The sequence below is a fragment of the Mrakia frigida genome, assembly GCF_051309035.1.
Source record: "Mrakia frigida strain ATCC 22029 unplaced genomic scaffold BDY24scaffold_10, whole genome shotgun sequence".
In the NCBI taxonomy this organism is placed as follows: Eukaryota; Fungi; Basidiomycota; class Tremellomycetes; order Cystofilobasidiales; family Mrakiaceae; genus Mrakia; species Mrakia frigida.
Window position 1 is genome coordinate 1 of NW_027481271.1, and position 15,472 is coordinate 15,472.

The 15,472-nt window shown below is 54.5% G+C and overlaps 7 protein-coding genes across 7 annotated transcripts; 2 read left to right on the top strand and 5 right to left on the bottom strand.

The window, feature by feature from the left end:
* Positions 1-53: 53 nt before the first annotated feature.
* BDY24DRAFT_384154 (ABCB family ABC transporter ATP-binding protein/permease) lies at positions 54-4,264 on the bottom strand. The gene is made up of 16 exons (XM_076639767.1): positions 4,070-4,264; positions 3,667-3,982; positions 3,106-3,582; positions 2,924-3,015; positions 2,583-2,842; positions 2,407-2,504; positions 2,238-2,324; positions 2,085-2,153; positions 1,658-1,998; positions 1,491-1,570; positions 1,114-1,419; positions 1,018-1,040; positions 856-934; positions 652-773; positions 477-567; positions 54-388 (listed from the first exon to the last, which is right to left on the bottom strand). Exons 1-16 carry the CDS (start codon positions 4,211-4,213, stop codon positions 373-375), a joined length of 2,601 nt encoding a protein of 866 aa, XP_076497834.1. The 5' UTR covers positions 4,214-4,264; the 3' UTR covers positions 54-372.
* Positions 4,265-4,500: 236 nt separating this feature from the next.
* Positions 4,501-5,502, bottom strand: BDY24DRAFT_384160 (uncharacterized protein). The gene is made up of 2 exons (XM_076639768.1): positions 5,220-5,502; positions 4,501-5,110 (listed from the first exon to the last, which is right to left on the bottom strand). The coding sequence occupies exons 1-2, from the start codon at positions 5,291-5,293 to the stop codon at positions 4,648-4,650; spliced, it is 537 nt and encodes a 178-aa protein (XP_076497835.1). The 5' UTR covers positions 5,294-5,502; the 3' UTR covers positions 4,501-4,647.
* A 522-nt stretch (positions 5,503-6,024) lies between these two features.
* Positions 6,025-6,630, top strand: BDY24DRAFT_440155 (uncharacterized protein; the record flags this gene model as incomplete). The annotated part of the gene is made up of 1 exon (XM_076644498.1): positions 6,025-6,630. A coding segment is annotated over one exon (604 nt), but the record flags the coding sequence as incomplete, so codon positions are not given.
* A 231-nt stretch (positions 6,631-6,861) lies between these two features.
* Positions 6,862-9,911, bottom strand: BOR1 (Bor1p). The gene is made up of 11 exons (XM_076639769.1): positions 9,582-9,911; positions 9,383-9,472; positions 9,226-9,298; positions 9,046-9,111; positions 8,875-8,959; positions 8,674-8,787; positions 8,167-8,566; positions 8,006-8,093; positions 7,479-7,903; positions 7,157-7,366; positions 6,862-7,045 (listed from the first exon to the last, which is right to left on the bottom strand). Exons 1-11 carry the CDS (start codon positions 9,753-9,755, stop codon positions 6,926-6,928), a joined length of 1,845 nt encoding a protein of 614 aa, XP_076497837.1. The 5' UTR covers positions 9,756-9,911; the 3' UTR covers positions 6,862-6,925.
* Positions 9,912-9,953: 42 nt separating this feature from the next.
* On the bottom strand, positions 9,954-11,306 carry BDY24DRAFT_384167 (uncharacterized protein). The gene is made up of 3 exons (XM_076639770.1): positions 11,112-11,306; positions 10,314-11,013; positions 9,954-10,185 (listed from the first exon to the last, which is right to left on the bottom strand). Exons 1-3 carry the CDS (start codon positions 11,139-11,141, stop codon positions 10,079-10,081), a joined length of 837 nt encoding a protein of 278 aa, XP_076497838.1. The 5' UTR covers positions 11,142-11,306; the 3' UTR covers positions 9,954-10,078.
* On the top strand, positions 11,307-12,855 carry BDY24DRAFT_384169 (cyclophilin-like domain-containing protein). The gene is made up of 9 exons (XM_076639771.1): positions 11,307-11,362; positions 11,431-11,459; positions 11,526-11,549; positions 11,666-11,818; positions 11,886-11,907; positions 12,002-12,079; positions 12,179-12,250; positions 12,388-12,422; positions 12,526-12,855. Exons 1-9 carry the CDS (start codon positions 11,327-11,329, stop codon positions 12,674-12,676), a joined length of 600 nt encoding a protein of 199 aa, XP_076497839.1. The 5' UTR covers positions 11,307-11,326; the 3' UTR covers positions 12,677-12,855.
* Positions 12,856-12,875: 20 nt separating this feature from the next.
* Positions 12,876-15,408, bottom strand: BDY24DRAFT_384172 (uncharacterized protein). The gene is made up of 4 exons (XM_076639772.1): positions 15,204-15,408; positions 14,748-15,128; positions 14,548-14,656; positions 12,876-14,476 (listed from the first exon to the last, which is right to left on the bottom strand). The coding sequence occupies exons 2-4, from the start codon at positions 15,108-15,110 to the stop codon at positions 13,071-13,073; spliced, it is 1,878 nt and encodes a 625-aa protein (XP_076497840.1). The 5' UTR covers positions 15,111-15,128; positions 15,204-15,408; the 3' UTR covers positions 12,876-13,070.
* Positions 15,409-15,472: the final 64 nt, after the last annotated feature.

Genomic DNA, 15,472 nt, shown 5'->3' on the forward strand with positions numbered 1-15,472 from the left:
CTTCCCTCCCTTTCCATCGTCAGGGTCTCGTTTTTCACGTCTCTACAGGTAGGTTTGGCCTAGGACTAGCTCCTAGTTCGTCTCATCGAATTCAGTGAAGTTAATCGACGTTTTTGAGATGGTGGAAGGACGGAAAAAAAAAGTCGAGAGACGCGTCGGACGAAGGTCTTCTCGCTCGCTCTCGTCCTCCCTCTCTGCTCCTCGTTCCATCTCCACAAAGGCTTCAAAAAATCTCCGCAGATTTCCGGAGGTGCGGTTACTGCGACTAAGAAGAGCAACGGCATAGGTAGATCGATATGAGAGAGGAAAAAGACGAAAGGGCGACAATCAAAATCGAGACCGCGGGAACGAACTGTTGACGTCGAGCGAGATCTAGTACGGGAGCAGTCTAAATTAAAAGCCGATCAGAGTAAGGTAGAGTGTCCATAGAGAGTAAAGTTTAAAGGTAGAAAGGACGAGACGAGCTCGGTCCTTACTTTTTCGAAGCAGAGGAAGCAGACGACGCTGGGTCCGAGACGTCGACGAGGAGGGCTGTTGCTGCTAGTTGTTCGGCTTCCGAGGTGATCTCTGGGAGACGAAATGAGGCGATGAAGCTGAGTCAGCTGGGGAGAAAGAAAGAGACGGAGAAAAGAGGAAAGGAAAGGAACGAACGCTTTTTCCACAGCTCAGCAAAGACGCCCTTCTTCTCGACCAACTCGGCGTGCGAGCCCGATTCGACGATCTCTCCGTTCGAGAGCACGAGGATGATGTCGGCGTTGACGATGGTGGAGAGTCTGAGACGAGACGACGAGACGAAGTCAGCGGGGGAGTCGAACGAGAGCGAGGAAGGACTCAAACCGAAACGAAGAGACTGACCGGTGAGCGATGGAGAGAGAGGTTCGGTTCTGCAGCAGAAGGTTGAGAGACGTTTGAATCTCCCGCTCGGTGTTGGTGTCTAGAGGAAGAAGGAGGAGGGTGAGGATCAGTCAGCTTCAGAGTCGGTTTGACGACGCGACGTGAAAAAAGCTCGGAACTCACCAAGCGCCGACGTAGCTTCGTCCCTGTTTCATTGAGGCATAGAGAGGAAGGATCAGCCGACGCGTTTTAACGAGTTCTAGAGAAAGACGAGCTCACAGGAGTAGGATCGGAGGACTCTTCAGCATCGTCCTCGCTAAGCTCACTCGCTGCTTCTCGCCACCACTCAACCTCACTCCTCGCTCCCCAACCTTCGTCTCGTAACCGTCTGGGAAGGTGAGGATCCTCGAGTGAAGCTGAGCGTTCTTCGCAACCTCCTCGATCTCCTCGTCCGTCGCGTTCTCCCGTCCATACGCGATGTTGTATTTGATAGATTCGTTGAAGAGGACCGAATCTTGGGGGACGACTCCGATAGCTCGACGAAGAGAAGACTGAGTAACCTTGGAGATATCTTGACCGTCGATCCTGAGGAAAGAGAGGTGGGGTGCGTCAGTTAGTTGAAAGGTAGATCTCGAACTGGGGAGACAGGCACGAACCTGATCGTCCCAGAGGTGATCTCGTAGAATCGGTAGAGAAGGCGAAGAACGGTAGACTTCCCACTTCCGGATTCTCCGACCTGAGGAACGAAAAGAAGAAGGGAAGAATTCGCAGGAGGATCGAATCAGCGAAAAGGGAGTCTTTCGAGCCGACGTCGAGCACTCACCAGAGCCACCGAAGAACCCTTCGGGATTTTGAAGCTGATGCCCTTCAGAGCTTCCAGACGAGTATCGTAGGCGAACCTGACGTCCTCGAACTCGACGACTCCGTCCGTAACGACGAGGTCCTTCGCTCCTGGTTGATCACGAACGTCGAGGTCCTCATCCAAAAGCTTCAGGAGCTTCTCCGAGTCGACGCAGGTTTGGTTGAGCTGACGATAGATTCCTCCGAGGTTGTTAAGGGGACCGGAAAGTTGGGCGAGGTAACTGATGAAGACGACGAAGAGAGCGGGAGACGCGTCTCCGTTCACGACTCGGTTCGCAACCATGAGCGAGCCGAGGAGAAGACCTGTTGACGAGTCGAAGAAAGAAGTAAGGTGAGTGTCAGATACTGGATTGCTGAGCGAGGAGAAGAAGCAGCGAGAGCAGGCTGACCGGTAGAGATGATGGCGTTTTGGGTCAAGTTCAATAGATTGAGGGAACCAACGACCTTGAACTCGAGCACTGTTTGCGAGAGAGAGAAAGTTACAAGAAAACAAGGTTTCAGCCCCGAGAACAACGTCTAGCAAGGGTCGAAAGTCGAAAAACCTTGATATTCCGCGATGGCGCTCCGATATCTCGAATTCTCCCTCTCCTCGGCTCCGAAGTACTTGACAGTCTCCCATCCCATCAGAACTGCGAAGATAAAAGCAAGAGAGATGATATAAAGTGAGTTCAGGGGGCAAAAGTAGGAGAAGGAAGAAAGAGAGACGCTCACCGTCCGCAACAATTCCTCGGGTCAAGGTATCGCGTTCATTCATCTGCCGACGAATCTTGGTTCTCCAACCTGTCATCATGACGGAAACGACGACGTATCTGGTGATTCGTGAAAAGGGGGTGGAAGTCGAGGTCGGCCATGTACTCGAGCTCGAGAAAGGAAACGAACAGACTCACGCGGCCATCACGACGAGGATCACGAAGGCGAGGGCTCCTCCGAACTTCCAGTAGAAGATACCGAGTGCGAAGGAGATGTCGAAGAAGACCGGGAGGATGTTGAAGAGGATGAGCTGGAAAAGGTTGTTCAAAGCGCTTCCTCGATCCAAGATTCTCAGTACCTCCCCCGTCTTCTTCTTGGTGTGCCAGGCGAGGGAGAGGTTAAGGAGATGGTCGAAACAGAGCGTCGACATCTTGAAATCGGCGGATTGCATGACGGGCTGATAGAAGAAAAGGAAACGAGAAGAAGAAGGTCAGCAAGCGGGACGAGGAAGGAGACGCGTCGATTGAGCTCGACTTACCGCCCAAAGCATCGATTGAAGGACGACGAGGATTCCTCCAGATCCAGACGAGAACCGAAGGGAGATGTAGATGATGAAATCTTTCCACGGGGCTGAGATGAAACCACGAGCAAGAAGGAACAGTGAAGAGTCAGAAACGCGACGCGTCAAAACCACCTCCTCGTCTCTTCTTTGAAACTTACAGGTCGAGTTGGTGAGGTCGTCGATGAGGTTACCGAACGCTAGAGGAGTGCCAGCATTGACGATCCTTCCCAAGACGATGATGAAGATGCAAAGGAAAGAGAAAACCTGGAGACGGAAGTTGGTTTTCGGCCACAGGTGAGGAGAGAGAGCGCGAAGTCGTTTGAACAGCGCTCCCCACGTCTGAGGTCTGTCGTCTCCTCCTGGACCTGCTGGATTCTTTCCGTCGGGTTGAGTAGGAGGGGTGACGGTGGCAGAGGAGGCTGAATGGAAGGTTCCGTAGGCCGCGTTGGGGACGGAGGAGGGTCCGAGGAGAGTATCGGTCGAGGAGGTTGCTGAGGAGGGAACGGATTGGGCTGGGAGGGGTAGGAAGACTGTGAGGTTCAGAGTGACGAGGAGGAGGAGTCGCAAAAGGTTGAGAGTGAAAGCGAAGATGGTGACGAGGGGGGGCGATCCGACGATTTGGGGAGAGGAGTGGACTGTTCGAGATCAGGCGAAGGAGCAGTTTGAAGTCAATACACACCGTCAGTATATTCTGATAGAACAGCTCTCCATCTACTCACCTACGTTCCAGAGCATCAGAGATCCCATGAGTCCTTCGCCTACGAGTCCGAGCACGGCCAAAGCCCGAATCCAAACTCGCCTGGTTCCTCCGAAACCCAACGACATCTCCCACTCGGCTCTCACAGCAGCACCAGACCATATCAACGCTCCCATCACAACGTAGAACGAGCCCTCCATCCACCCTTCCGACCAAGACTGGTTGATGACCGCTGGAACGACGAGGAGGACTCCTTGAAGGACAGAGGTGAACCCGAGAAGGAACAAGAGCCAGAGGAGTATCGACCGACGAGGAGGAGGCGAGATCTTGAGGATGGGCTGAAGAATTTCGAGGGAGAGGTTCAGGGTCAGTGAGTTGTAGATGAGACCTGAAGGGAAGAGGAGGAGAAGGAGGAATGGACGTACGCCTAGATGTGAATCGACCTCGATTGTTGAGCTTTGAGGCTGAAGGGAAGGAGGAGTTTGACGGACAACGAACGACGAAAGGAGTGTGGTGAGGAGCACGAGAGGTACACCTATAGAGAAAGCCGAGTACAGAGTGTCGACCATCCTGCTGATGTTTTTTGATTGGGTGAAGGAAGGAAGGGCTCGTGGGCGTTTGGAGGAGAAGGAGGAGGTGGAAGCTGACGGAGAGGTTGAGCTCGCTCGATTTGGAGTGCGGACTGCGAGACGCGTCGTGGAAATCAGAAATTTTCGGCAAGTTCGCAGTCTCAGGAAGCACTCGAGATGTCTTATGTCGAGGATTATAGCTCGCAGATGTAGGATTTCTCCTTCGATCTAAGGAAGGGGGCGAAAGGGAAGGTCCGAGCTCTCTTTCACTCTTGAACTTCAGTCGATCTTCATTAAAAGTCATTAGAGCGCCAGAACCAAACTTAAAAGGGGATTGTACGAGCTGGGTATACTAGATGTTTCCTTCCGCTTCTTCTCCCGTTCTCAAGCACCTCCAACCTCTGCAGCCTTCTTCGCCTGAAACTCCTCCGTCGTCAAGCCCTCTCCTCCCTCGGACCTCTCCAACCCTTGCACGACAGGACTCGTCGCCAACCCTCCCGAAGCCCCTCCTTCGAGCAAAGCTGCCTCCTTCTTAGCCTGAAGTTCCTCCCTGGTGATTCCCTCCCCTTCGGTCGACTTGGACAAGGACTGAACAACGGGAGAGGTCGCGAGTCCTCCTGCTCCTCCTCCCTCCTCCAAGGTACTGAGTTCGGCGCCGAGCTTGGGAGGTGTAGAGGTTCCGTCTTTGGTGACTGATCCGACGGCGGTGGTAGCGTCCGAGGGTCGAGACATAAGGGGGGTCGGTTTAGGTTGTTGGTCCAGGGCTTGTTTCGCTGCGAGCTTCTTCTTCCTCTCTTTCGCTTCAGCCTCATCGAAAGCATCGTCCTCTCCAGCCCCGCACCAATGACGAGGGAAGCAACCAGCTTGTCGAGAGTTGGATCCAGCGCCAGCATGGTTCTGCGAGGAAGAGAAGAAGGAAGACGAGAAGAAGATCAGCATGAGGTCTCAAACCAAACAGGTGGCTGGAGCGGCGGAGTCAGAACGAGCTCAGCAGCTTTTCACTCACGGTGTTACACCAAGTTTGAAGACCGGTAGTACACAGAGTTCCTGTGGGGGAAGAGCAGGGAAGAGTGTGAGCATGAATCGTTGATGAGGACGTGAGAAGCAGAAGGAGAAAGGGAGGAGGAGGAGAAGGGGAAACGGCTCTCACCTCCAGCTCCTCCGCACAACGCTCCAGCAGAATCTCCCATGGCTTGTAGTTGTTAGAGGTGAAGGTAGTGGTAGGACGGGTGTAGGTATGAGTTGAGAAGGGGTTCGGAAAGTTGGAGGGTGATGGTTGGGAATGAAAGGAAGAGAAGGAGGAGAAGCAGAGGTAAGTTGAGCTTGCCGAAACTCGGAGGCAGTGTTGCTGTTATCTTTTTGATGACGTCGCTCTCCCTTGGGTAGATATATAATTATCAGGGTCAGGTAAGTTTTCTTTTCGTCTTCGGGATGGAGCGAGAGACTTTTGTGTAGGTTCAACGAGGTTCGGGAGGGAGAATGGAGATCAAACACAGCGAGGGAAGGTGCGCGTCTTCGTTTGAGCTGATTTTCCGCTTACGAGTTGCTACGATCCCTCACTTCTAGTGAATCTCTTCGAGCCAATGTTATGAGCTCCGAGGATCATCAGAGATGTCGAGAACCAAACAAGTCGCGTGGGAAAGACGCGTCGTGAAAGCTGATGCTCCGCTCGTGGGACGCGTCTGGCCTCTCTGTCAGCCTTTCTCCTTCTCCTTCCCATGCTCACTGAATTTCCCTCACGCAATCCCGCATCATTAGCATCATCTGAAAAAGCGAAACGAAGCCCAACTCTCATCCTCATCCCAAACCACCATCAATCCACAGCTCATCCCAAACACAAGATCCTCCTCTCCTCCTTCCTCAACCTCTCTCTCTCTCCAATGTCTTCCCTCTCCTCGAACTCCAGAGCCATCGTTCTCACCTCCTCCTTCCCAGCCCTCTTCTCCCCTCCCATCGACAGGAGAGATCAACCTCCTCGATCTTACGTCCTCAACCACTTCGTTCTCCCTATCTCAACACCTCGAGCGTCCTCCTCTTCCTCTCATTCCTTCCCCTCGTACTCGCACTCCTCTTCCTCCTCCTCCTCTTCCTCCAACAACGACGAGGACGAGGACGAGGACGCGCCCCTCCAACGATACCACGCCTTCCCCATCAGCCCTCCTCGCTCAAACTTCACCCTCACTCTTCCTCGTCGATCAAAATCGCCAACTCGTTCCCTCCCCAGCCTCGAGTCCTCCTCGACCTCCTCCTCTTCCTCATCGGCGTCGTCGTCGGTCGTTTCCCTCGAAGTCGTCCTTACTCCTCCGGCGGTCACCACCACCGAACAAGAAAGGAAGAAGAAGGTTCACGTTGATACGCCTAAGCCGAGGGTTCCAGGGGTTGAAGGGATGTCGAGTTCGTACTTTGGGAGGCGATAGATGGAAAGAGGGAGGAGGAGACGAAGGGGGTGCGAGGGAGACGAGCTTGCGATTTCGTTAGATAGCAGTTAATTTCTCGCTGTAAAAGTGTTCTATTTTCGTTCTTAATTCATCTGGTGAACGTCGAAAAGAACCCAAGTCAGTGCCGGTGGATTTTATCGAAGGGACGAACTTTCGTCGACGGGTCGCACTCTTTTGCCCTCCCGAGTAGTCGAGCTCGAGCTGGGAGAGTCGGATATGAAGACTCATAACATTAGGTCAATAAAAAAAATCTACGCTCCTCTCGGCGAGTCATCTAGAGACAGTTCATCGTGAAAGGCGACGCGACGGGTCCATCGAGAATCGCTAATTCCTCCTCGGTGAAGGTCTTGAGTTTTGGGACGACCCACGTTCGAAGAGGGATCATGAGGGAGATCTGATGAGCCAGAGAAGGATGGGGAAAGGAGAGGCGGAAGTCAGCGACGAGGTTCGGTCGAGGAGGACGAACGAGAGAGAAGCAAGGCTCGACTCGAGTTCGAGAACTTACCACGACAGGGAAACCGATCGCAGCCTTCGTGTTGGTGATAGCGAAGGTTGCTGCAAATCCAATGAGCTCCAACCCCACCCAAGCGTACACTCTTGAAGTCCGGACGCGTCGAAGAGGCTCGGTCGCAGGGATGTAGTGAGCGTCCTTGATGAGGTAGAGGAGGAAGTGGGTGACGCCTGAGCCGAAAAGAGCGTCGGATCCCATGTACCACTGAGAAACAGAAGAGAAGTAACCGAGGTCGAGATCAGCTCGGGCGGAAGAACGGTTGAAAAGCAGAAGGGCGTAGAGGAAACAAGACGAGAGAGAGGGACGAGAAACTCACGAACAACCCCGCCAAAACTCCCTTCGGCACCCAACCCAAAAGCTTCAAGAAGGGGCCCGTCATCATCACAGCACACGCTGCTCCCTGAACGAGGTTCGAGACCCTCTGTTCGATGACGGCGATGGGAACTTCGGCTTGAGGAGCGAACGTCGTCGCGTCTCTCTTCTCGTTCAAGTTCTCCTCCCGCTCGTTTTGGTTCTGGTTGTTGCTGGTGCTGCCTCGCTGCCGGTCGAATGAATCCTCCTGAACTCGACCCTCGTCGAGAGTGGGTTCGGCAGAGGGGGAGGCCGAGCTGGTGGAGGAAGAAGGAGGGAATCCCATTACGACGAGGGCCTGGGTGTGGGAGGGAGCTTGAGGAATGAGACCGTTGGGAGCTGGGATTCCCAGAAGTCCGGAAATGAAGGTTGTGATTCCGAGGAGGCAGACTGGAAGAAAGGGTGAGGATGAAAGGCGAGAGGGAGGAGGTCAGACGGAACGAGGGAAACAGGGAACGAGGGAAAGAAGAAGAGAGCGGGAAGGCAACGAACAATCCCAGTGGAATCCAGCAGGTTTCTTGAGTGGGAAATCGGTCGACTGAGCCATAACACTCGAGACGTTGTGGTCGAAGGCGAAGAGCTGCAAACGAAGGACGAAGATGATCAGCCCTCTCGAGGAATCGACTTCGCTTCCTCTCGTCGTTTCGACTCACAATGAACAGCACCAGTCCAAAGGGGAACGCCACACCGACCCACTTCCCTTCCAGCTCCCAGAACTTCACGATCCACCCGTCCCTTCCGACCTGCGGGCTCCAAGCTCCACCGACGGGCAACGTCGTCTCTCCTCCTCCCTCGACTCCGTCCACGCTCAACCCTTCTCTCAACCTTCCCCAGTACGCGACCGCAGCGACGGCGACGATGGTGATAGGCATTCCGTAGTCCGAGACGAAGCGGCGAACGGCACGAGAGAAGTAAGCAGTTCTCGAAGCGAGGTTGAGGGCGTGGCCAACGGCGAGGGTGAGGATGGCGAGGAGGATGGAGAGGAGGGCGGAAGAGAGAGGGAGAGGGAGTTGACGAGTGAGGATTTGAACACCGTACTGAAGGTACACCCAACTGCAGACGAGATAAAGGAGGAAGAAGAGAAGGGGCGTCAGCGACGAAGAAAGAGGGAGAGAGAAAGAGAGAGAAAGAGCGAGAGAGAGAGAGAGAAGAGAACTGACGAAACGTAGAATCCAAAGGTGTCGCACGAAAACCTCGTCACGTATTTGAGAAGCTTGCATCCATGCCAAAGAGCGAAGACCCAGTGAAAGATCGCAGCCCACAGGTAGACCCAGCTGTTTGTGAGAGTTTACACAGAAACGCGTCCAAAGTCAGCCCGACCATCATCGGAAGCGAGTCGAGAGGAAACGAGCTGAGCTGACCCAATGAACTGCAGGTAGTCAGGTGCGTCTGCTCCCATCCCTTCGATGATCTCGTAGATCGTCTTGTTAAGCACGGTGATGGGACCTGGAAAGATTCAATTCGAGGTCAGCGAAGGAGTCGAGAAAGGAGGAAGAGAGAGAGAGGGAGAAGCGGCGAGGAAACGGACTGACCAGTGACTCCTGATATCACTAGAGGCTGAGCACCGAAGATGGAAGCAGCGACTGCTGCGATCAGAGCTGAGAAGAGGTCGAAACTCTGGTCAGAAAAGAGCGAAACAGGGTTCGAAACGAGGCCTCGGCCAGACCGACGCTCGACTCTACGCTCCTCGAGCATCAGCGAAATGAACTCACTCGCCAGCAGGACCTCGTTCACACCGTACTTCCCCGTCGTCTCAATCAAATCCAACGAGAAGGCGATTCCCGGCTTGCAACAACAAACGAGAGCGGCCAAGGTCGGTCAAGATCAAAGTCGACCTGTTCGCTCCCCTTGTTTGAAAATATTACTCACCAGTACATTGGCGAAGAAGACGAAAGCTGTAGCGGGTAAGACTCTATAGTTCCAGGCGTCCGTCCAGTCGGAAAGGTAGAAGGGAGCTCTCTGCAGCGAAACAAGAGCGAGGGAAGGAACGTCAAAGGTCAGCTCGTCCTTCCTTCCTTTCGGCTCTCCCACTCTCTCCTCCCCTTGACCTCCAAGTCCAAGAACTCACACCCTGGATATCCCGCCAGATCCCAGATCCAGGAGAACCAATTTTCTGGTAGAGAGAGCGCTTGGGGGTGGGTTGAGAGGAGGAGGAAGGGTCGAAGTGGGAAGGGTGGAGGTCAAAGGAAGGGGTTCCTTGAGGAGTTGCTGAGGAAGGGAGAAAGGTCGGGGTGGAGGTCATTGTGAAGGAAGATCAAGAGGAAGATGGAGATGAAGATGAGGTAGAGGTCATACGTCCAGAGGAACGACGAGGGAGGTGGGAGTCAAGGAGGAAGAGAAGAAGGGGATGGGATCGAGCTCGAACATGACACTCGACCTTCAAGTTTCGGAGGAAGGCGGAGGAAAATCTTTTTCTTTCCTTTAGGAGGTCGAAGCTCCACGGCGGCAAGACGTGTAGATAAAGAAAACTGGGATAGCGTTAGACAGATAGTGAGAAAAACTGCTAGTTCGACTCTCCTGCACCCTCCTCCTCCCTTCAGCCTCGACGCTACTCTACCCTCCCCTCTACAAACGATCCAAAGCGATGAGCGTCTTCATGTCAGGTTTCGCTCCCTTCTCGTTCACAAAGTACTCTATCACTTCCATCGCTTTGTACTTGACAGCGTAGTTTACTGCTCAAGCAAGGGCGAAAAGGGACGGACGACGCGTCGAACGGTCAGCCTCACTCGTCCTCCTCGTCCCGACTGCCTCCTACAGAACGCCAAAAGACACGAAGGGAAGAAGGAAAGAAACTACTCACACATCTGATTCGTAACCGTCACCCTATCCTGAACTCTCCTCCTCTTCCCACCGACCGTCGCTCCTTCCGTTCCCTCCTCGACCTCGATCAACAGCCTCACCAACGCCAGATCCTTCTTCCCCGCCGCAATCCTAACCGCATACCCGTCGTTCGCACCCGGATCCGCTCCCTTCTGGAGCAGATACCGCGTCAACTCGATCGAAGCAGGGTGTTGAAGGACCGAAGCGCAGAGAGGGAAACCTTTGTGCGACGAGGGATCCGGGAAGTATCGAGTGAAGAGGTGGTCCAGGAGAGGAAGGAGAGTTGGAGGTGGGAGGTGTGCGCTACGGAAGAGACGTTTGGGGAGTTCGAAGAGGTACATGCGAGGTGGTGGGACGGGAGGAGGAGGAGTGGGTTGAGGAGAAGAGGAGGGCGAGGAGGGTTCGGAGGGAGGAGGTGGTGGATTTGGGTAGAGGAGAGGGAAGAGTCGTTCGAGAGCGTGAACGACGGGTAAAGTACATATCCCGTGCCTTAGGCAGCGAAGGAGAAGATCCTTGGGCGGCCGAGAGGAGGCTGTAGAGGAGGACGAGGGAGGGCCGTGGATTGCGAGGAGGTAACGAGCTGCTTGAGTTGGAGGAGGGTGGTAGAGTTGGGCGAAGAGAGTTTTGGAGACGATGGGGAGGGAAGGAGAAAGGGAGAAGAACTGGATGAGGATGAGGAGCTGGTAGGAGGAGAACGAAGGCGGTCAGCTTTGGAGGAGGCAGGGAGGGAGGTAGAAAGGTGAGCTCGAAGAAAGGATGGAGGCAGGAAAGGACGAACTTCTTGAGGGAGAGAGTCGAGATTCGGCATCTTGAGCAATCCTACAATCCAAAAAGAGGACAGACGATCCCTATCAAGTCCTTCAAAGCTACGATCCGAGTTGGAGAGGGTGTCGACGTTGAGGGGAAGGGAAGGAGAAGCTCGCGAAATTGAAGCTGAACGAGGTCACAGCTCCTCCTTCCCTCCCTCGACCGTCATCCTCTTCAAAACTCAACATGGGAAACAAATCATCAAAGACATCGAGGAAGGAGGTACGTCTATGGCAGATTTGATCTTCGGCTCTTGGAAGCTGAGAGCTGACGGTTCGTTCTTGAAACAGACCTCAGGATCCAGCGGTGTTGCGGCCTCGTTCGTCCCCTTTGAACTTCTCCCTCTCTCTGAAATCAAGGCTGACCTCTCTTTTGCCTATCGTAGGTCAGCTCGAGCAGGGCAGAAAGTGTTCGTCCCTTGAGATGTCTTCTCTCCGTCGTCTGAACGTCGAAACAGTTCGAGGGTCGAGCTCACCTTCCCCTCCCTCCCTCTTCTCGTCTCCCCTTCCCTTCCTTTCCTTCCAGCTTCTTCTCCATTCAAATCGACGGAGAGCCCGCAGGAGACATCATCTTCAAGTTGTACGACGACGTGGTCCCAAAGACTGCTCGAAATTTCCGGGAGCTAGCGACGGGTCAGAACAAAGGGCAGTCGTATCAAGCTTCGGGCTTCCATAGGATGTGAGGACCTCAACCTGTGTAGTTCGGATCAATCAGGCTCTGATCCAAGTCTCTTTTTTGACCTCAGTATCCCCGGATTCATGCTTCAGGTCCGTCCTCTCGTCCTTCCGCCCGTTCTGAGTCTGAGTCGATCTCCATCTCCTCGAGCTCACCCTTCCCCCCTTCGACGCTTTCTTTCTGTAGGGAGGTGACTACGAGAGACACAACGGAACGGGAGGGAAGTGTATCTATCCTGGCAACGGAAAGTTTGCGGACGAGAACGTGAGTCGTTTCCTGTGCCCATCTCCCTCTCTCCGAATCGCGTCCTGCTTTGGGCCGACTTGAAGCTGAGCCCTCCTTCCTTCGCGTTGCCGATCTCAGTTCATAATCAAGCACACTCGACCTGGACTGCTCTCGATGGCCAACGCTGGGCCTGGCACCAACGGATCGCAGGTCGGTCCTCTTTCCCTCTCCCTCGCTCTCTTCTTTCCTTTCTCTCTCTTCCATCGTCTCTCGAACTGGTTTCATCTCTGCACGAACGACCTCATCTGACCCAGCTCTACATTCCTCTCCCTATCCTCCACTACCAGTTCTTCATCACCACCGCCGTGACTTCGCACCTCGAGTTCGTCCACCTCTTCAGTTCCTCATCGCGCTCTCCCCTCGTCTCCCCGTTCCTCGTCTTCACCTTCTCACCTTCTCCCTTCCTCTGCCTTACTTCCTCATAGTGGTAAACACGTCGTCTTCGGAGAAGTCGTCGACGGAATGGACCTCGTCTGGCGAATCGAGTCCTACGGAACTTCAAGCGGGAAGCCCAAGGCGAAGGTTGGGATCTCGAGGTGCGGTGTTGTTGAGGGAGAGGGAAGTGATTCGGATTAAGCAAGCGATGTGAGGATCGCAGGGTGCAGGTAGTTGAAGACGAGCGAAGACGAGGGGTGCGTCGGCGAGTCGATGATTCGGGACTCGACCGCTCCGCGTCGGTGTCTCCTCCTTCTCTAGCTTTTTTCAATTGGTTCGGTTGCTTGATCTCTATGGATAATGGCTACTGTCTTGCCGGGTGCAAAACTGGAAGGGAGGGACGCAGGCTGATACATACAGATTTGAAACTCTCGGAAGACGCGTCGATTTCGGTTCGCCGCGTTTGCTCTCTTCCTTTCCCCTCCTCTCCCCGTCGACGAAACGAAACCCAGAATTACAATAATAGAAAGTAGCAACAAACGAAACCAAAGATGCGAGACAGCCAAACCAGAACCGAAACTCCCCCTCCTCCTCCTCAAACCAAAGCAGCCAACACGTTCAACGGGTCCTCCTCCTCTGTCCACTTCCCTCCTCCACTCATCCATCTCCCCACGTCCTCGAAGTTCAAATGCCCCTCCATCTCCTTCCTCACCACCAACGCCTCAACGCAGATCCTCTCCGACCCGTCTTCGATCTCCTGCCGCGAAGGTGTTGTGCTCTTGGGGACGTGAACGGGAGGGAAAGCTGCTCGAGGGGTTGTTGAGAGGAGGGAGGAGGGAGGGCGGTAGGTTGGGAGGAGAAGAGGGGAGGGAGAGGGCGTGAGGGAGGTGGAGAGGGTTGGTGGGGTTGTGGGAGTTTTGGGAGAGATGATGGTGTTGGTGGGAGAGGTTGAAGGGATGCTGATCGAGGAAGAAGAGGTTGAGGAGGATCGAGGAGGGTTGAGGTGATGATCCGAAGGAGGGAGAGAGAAAATCTCGACCTCCGCGTCCAGTGGTATCGAAGATGACTCCTTCGAGTTGGAGTTACGGTGAGATGATTGATCGACCTCTACTCCCTCGTCTCCCCAAACGTCGAGACTCTGTCCCGCCCATCCTCCCTCTTCTTCCTCGTCTCCTCCCACAACCACCTCCTCTCCTCCTCCCCAGAGACACCTCATGCTCTCCTCGTCCTTCAAAGCCCTCTTCAACTTCCTTCTAGCCGCCTTCTCGTCCTCGTGAGCCTTCTTCCTCGACACCTTCACAGCAGGCTTCACCTTGAGAGGAGGCGACGCGTCGAGGTCCAGATCGAACACGCTGAACATCCCTCCTTCGTCGTCCGAGTCGACCTCCTGCTTGATAGGCTTGTGTCGACGGACTTTGTTGGCTTTGGAAACCGGACGAGAGATGATTCCGAGGTCGGGTGAAGGTTCGATGGGAGGATCGTCGAGAACGGAGGTGTACCGTTTCTTTTTGCTCGAACGATCCTGAGATTTGATGAGGATGTGAAGCTCGTCGGTGGTTGCTGAGATGGAGGAAGGAAGGTCGGCGATGGGAGAGATGGCAAAGTTGGGAGAGTAGGCGACGGCGTAGGTAGTAGTAGGGGATTTGGACTGTTCGAGGATGGGAGTTGAGCTCGAGGGAGAGGCGGACGAGGTTGGACCGTTAGACGACGACGACGAGGGCTCCACCGAGTCGAGATTCTTCGAAGATGGCTTCTTCGACGAGGTGTCCTTGGTAGCAGCAGCAGCAGCGAGCTTCTCCTTCCCATCAGCGAAAGCCTTCCACTGCTCCCACTTCCTCCTCTTCCCTCCGTCGTCTCCAGCCGATCCCGTTGACTCGTTCTTAGCCAGTCGAATCTCCTTGAGGACGACGACCGTAGCTCCAAGCTCGTCGGCCATTCTCTCCAGGGTTCGAAGCGATGCGAGGAGGTCGGTTCGACTGAGACCGACGAGGGTACCGTCGTCTGAAGGAGGAAGAGGAAAGGGAAGGTCAGGTCGAAGGAGATGGGATGAAGCGAGCTCGACGATAACGAACCAAGGACTCCAATCTCGTACATCGCTTCCCCTCCTCCTTGGAGTAGTCTCCACTTCAACTGGGTGACGAGTCTGTTGAACCGGTCTGGCGTCGCGGCGGTGAGCTTGAGCTGAAGGAGGAGGGAGAGCGGGAGGGAGGGAAGGGAGTCCGAGGTCAGCTCCGTTCTTGGAACCTCGCAGAACGAGCCAAAAGCGACCTACCTTGTACTCGATGTGACCCTTATCATCATCCTCAGCACTGAGTCTCCTCGGTCTGCTCTTGTTCGCCTCAACCGTTGATCTTCTTCCCGCTCCTCCAACGGCTCCAGGCGAGGAGAAGGAGGAAGCCGCGAGCTCGTCTCTGAGCTCCTCCACGTCGTCCTCCTCGCTCCCCGAGGACGTCACTTCCCCAGAGAAGATCTCAGCCTCCTCCGATGAGCTCTTGTGCAGCGACGAGGACGAGGAAGCGAGGGAGGAGAGGGGCTGGGAGATGGAGAGGGAGAGGGAGGAGGAAGGGGTTTGGATGCGAGGTGTCGCCCAGGGTGAGGCTTTTTTGGGTGACTCGGAGTAATCCTCGCCGAACATGAATGAAAGAGGAAAGGTCTGGAGCATCATAGAGAGCAGTGGGAGGTCAGTTTGAGGTGCTGGAGGGCGAGAGAAGGAGGGAGAAAGACTAACGGTTGAGAGGTTGAGTTGGGATTGGTTTGGGAGTTTAGGCAGGTATACGAATGATCATTTGCTGAACCGAGAAGGTGAACGATGAGGTGATGCGAAAGATGAGGTAGTCAAGGAGAGGAAGATGCTATGCTGGGGGTTTGGGGAAGTGTGGGAGGAAGGGATGCTGGAGTGAATGAGAGTTGGAGGGAAGGTGACTCGACGAGCTCCTCCTCCCCCTTTGAATCGCCCAGATTATGTTTCCCAACTCGACGTAACTCAGGGTGGCTAGC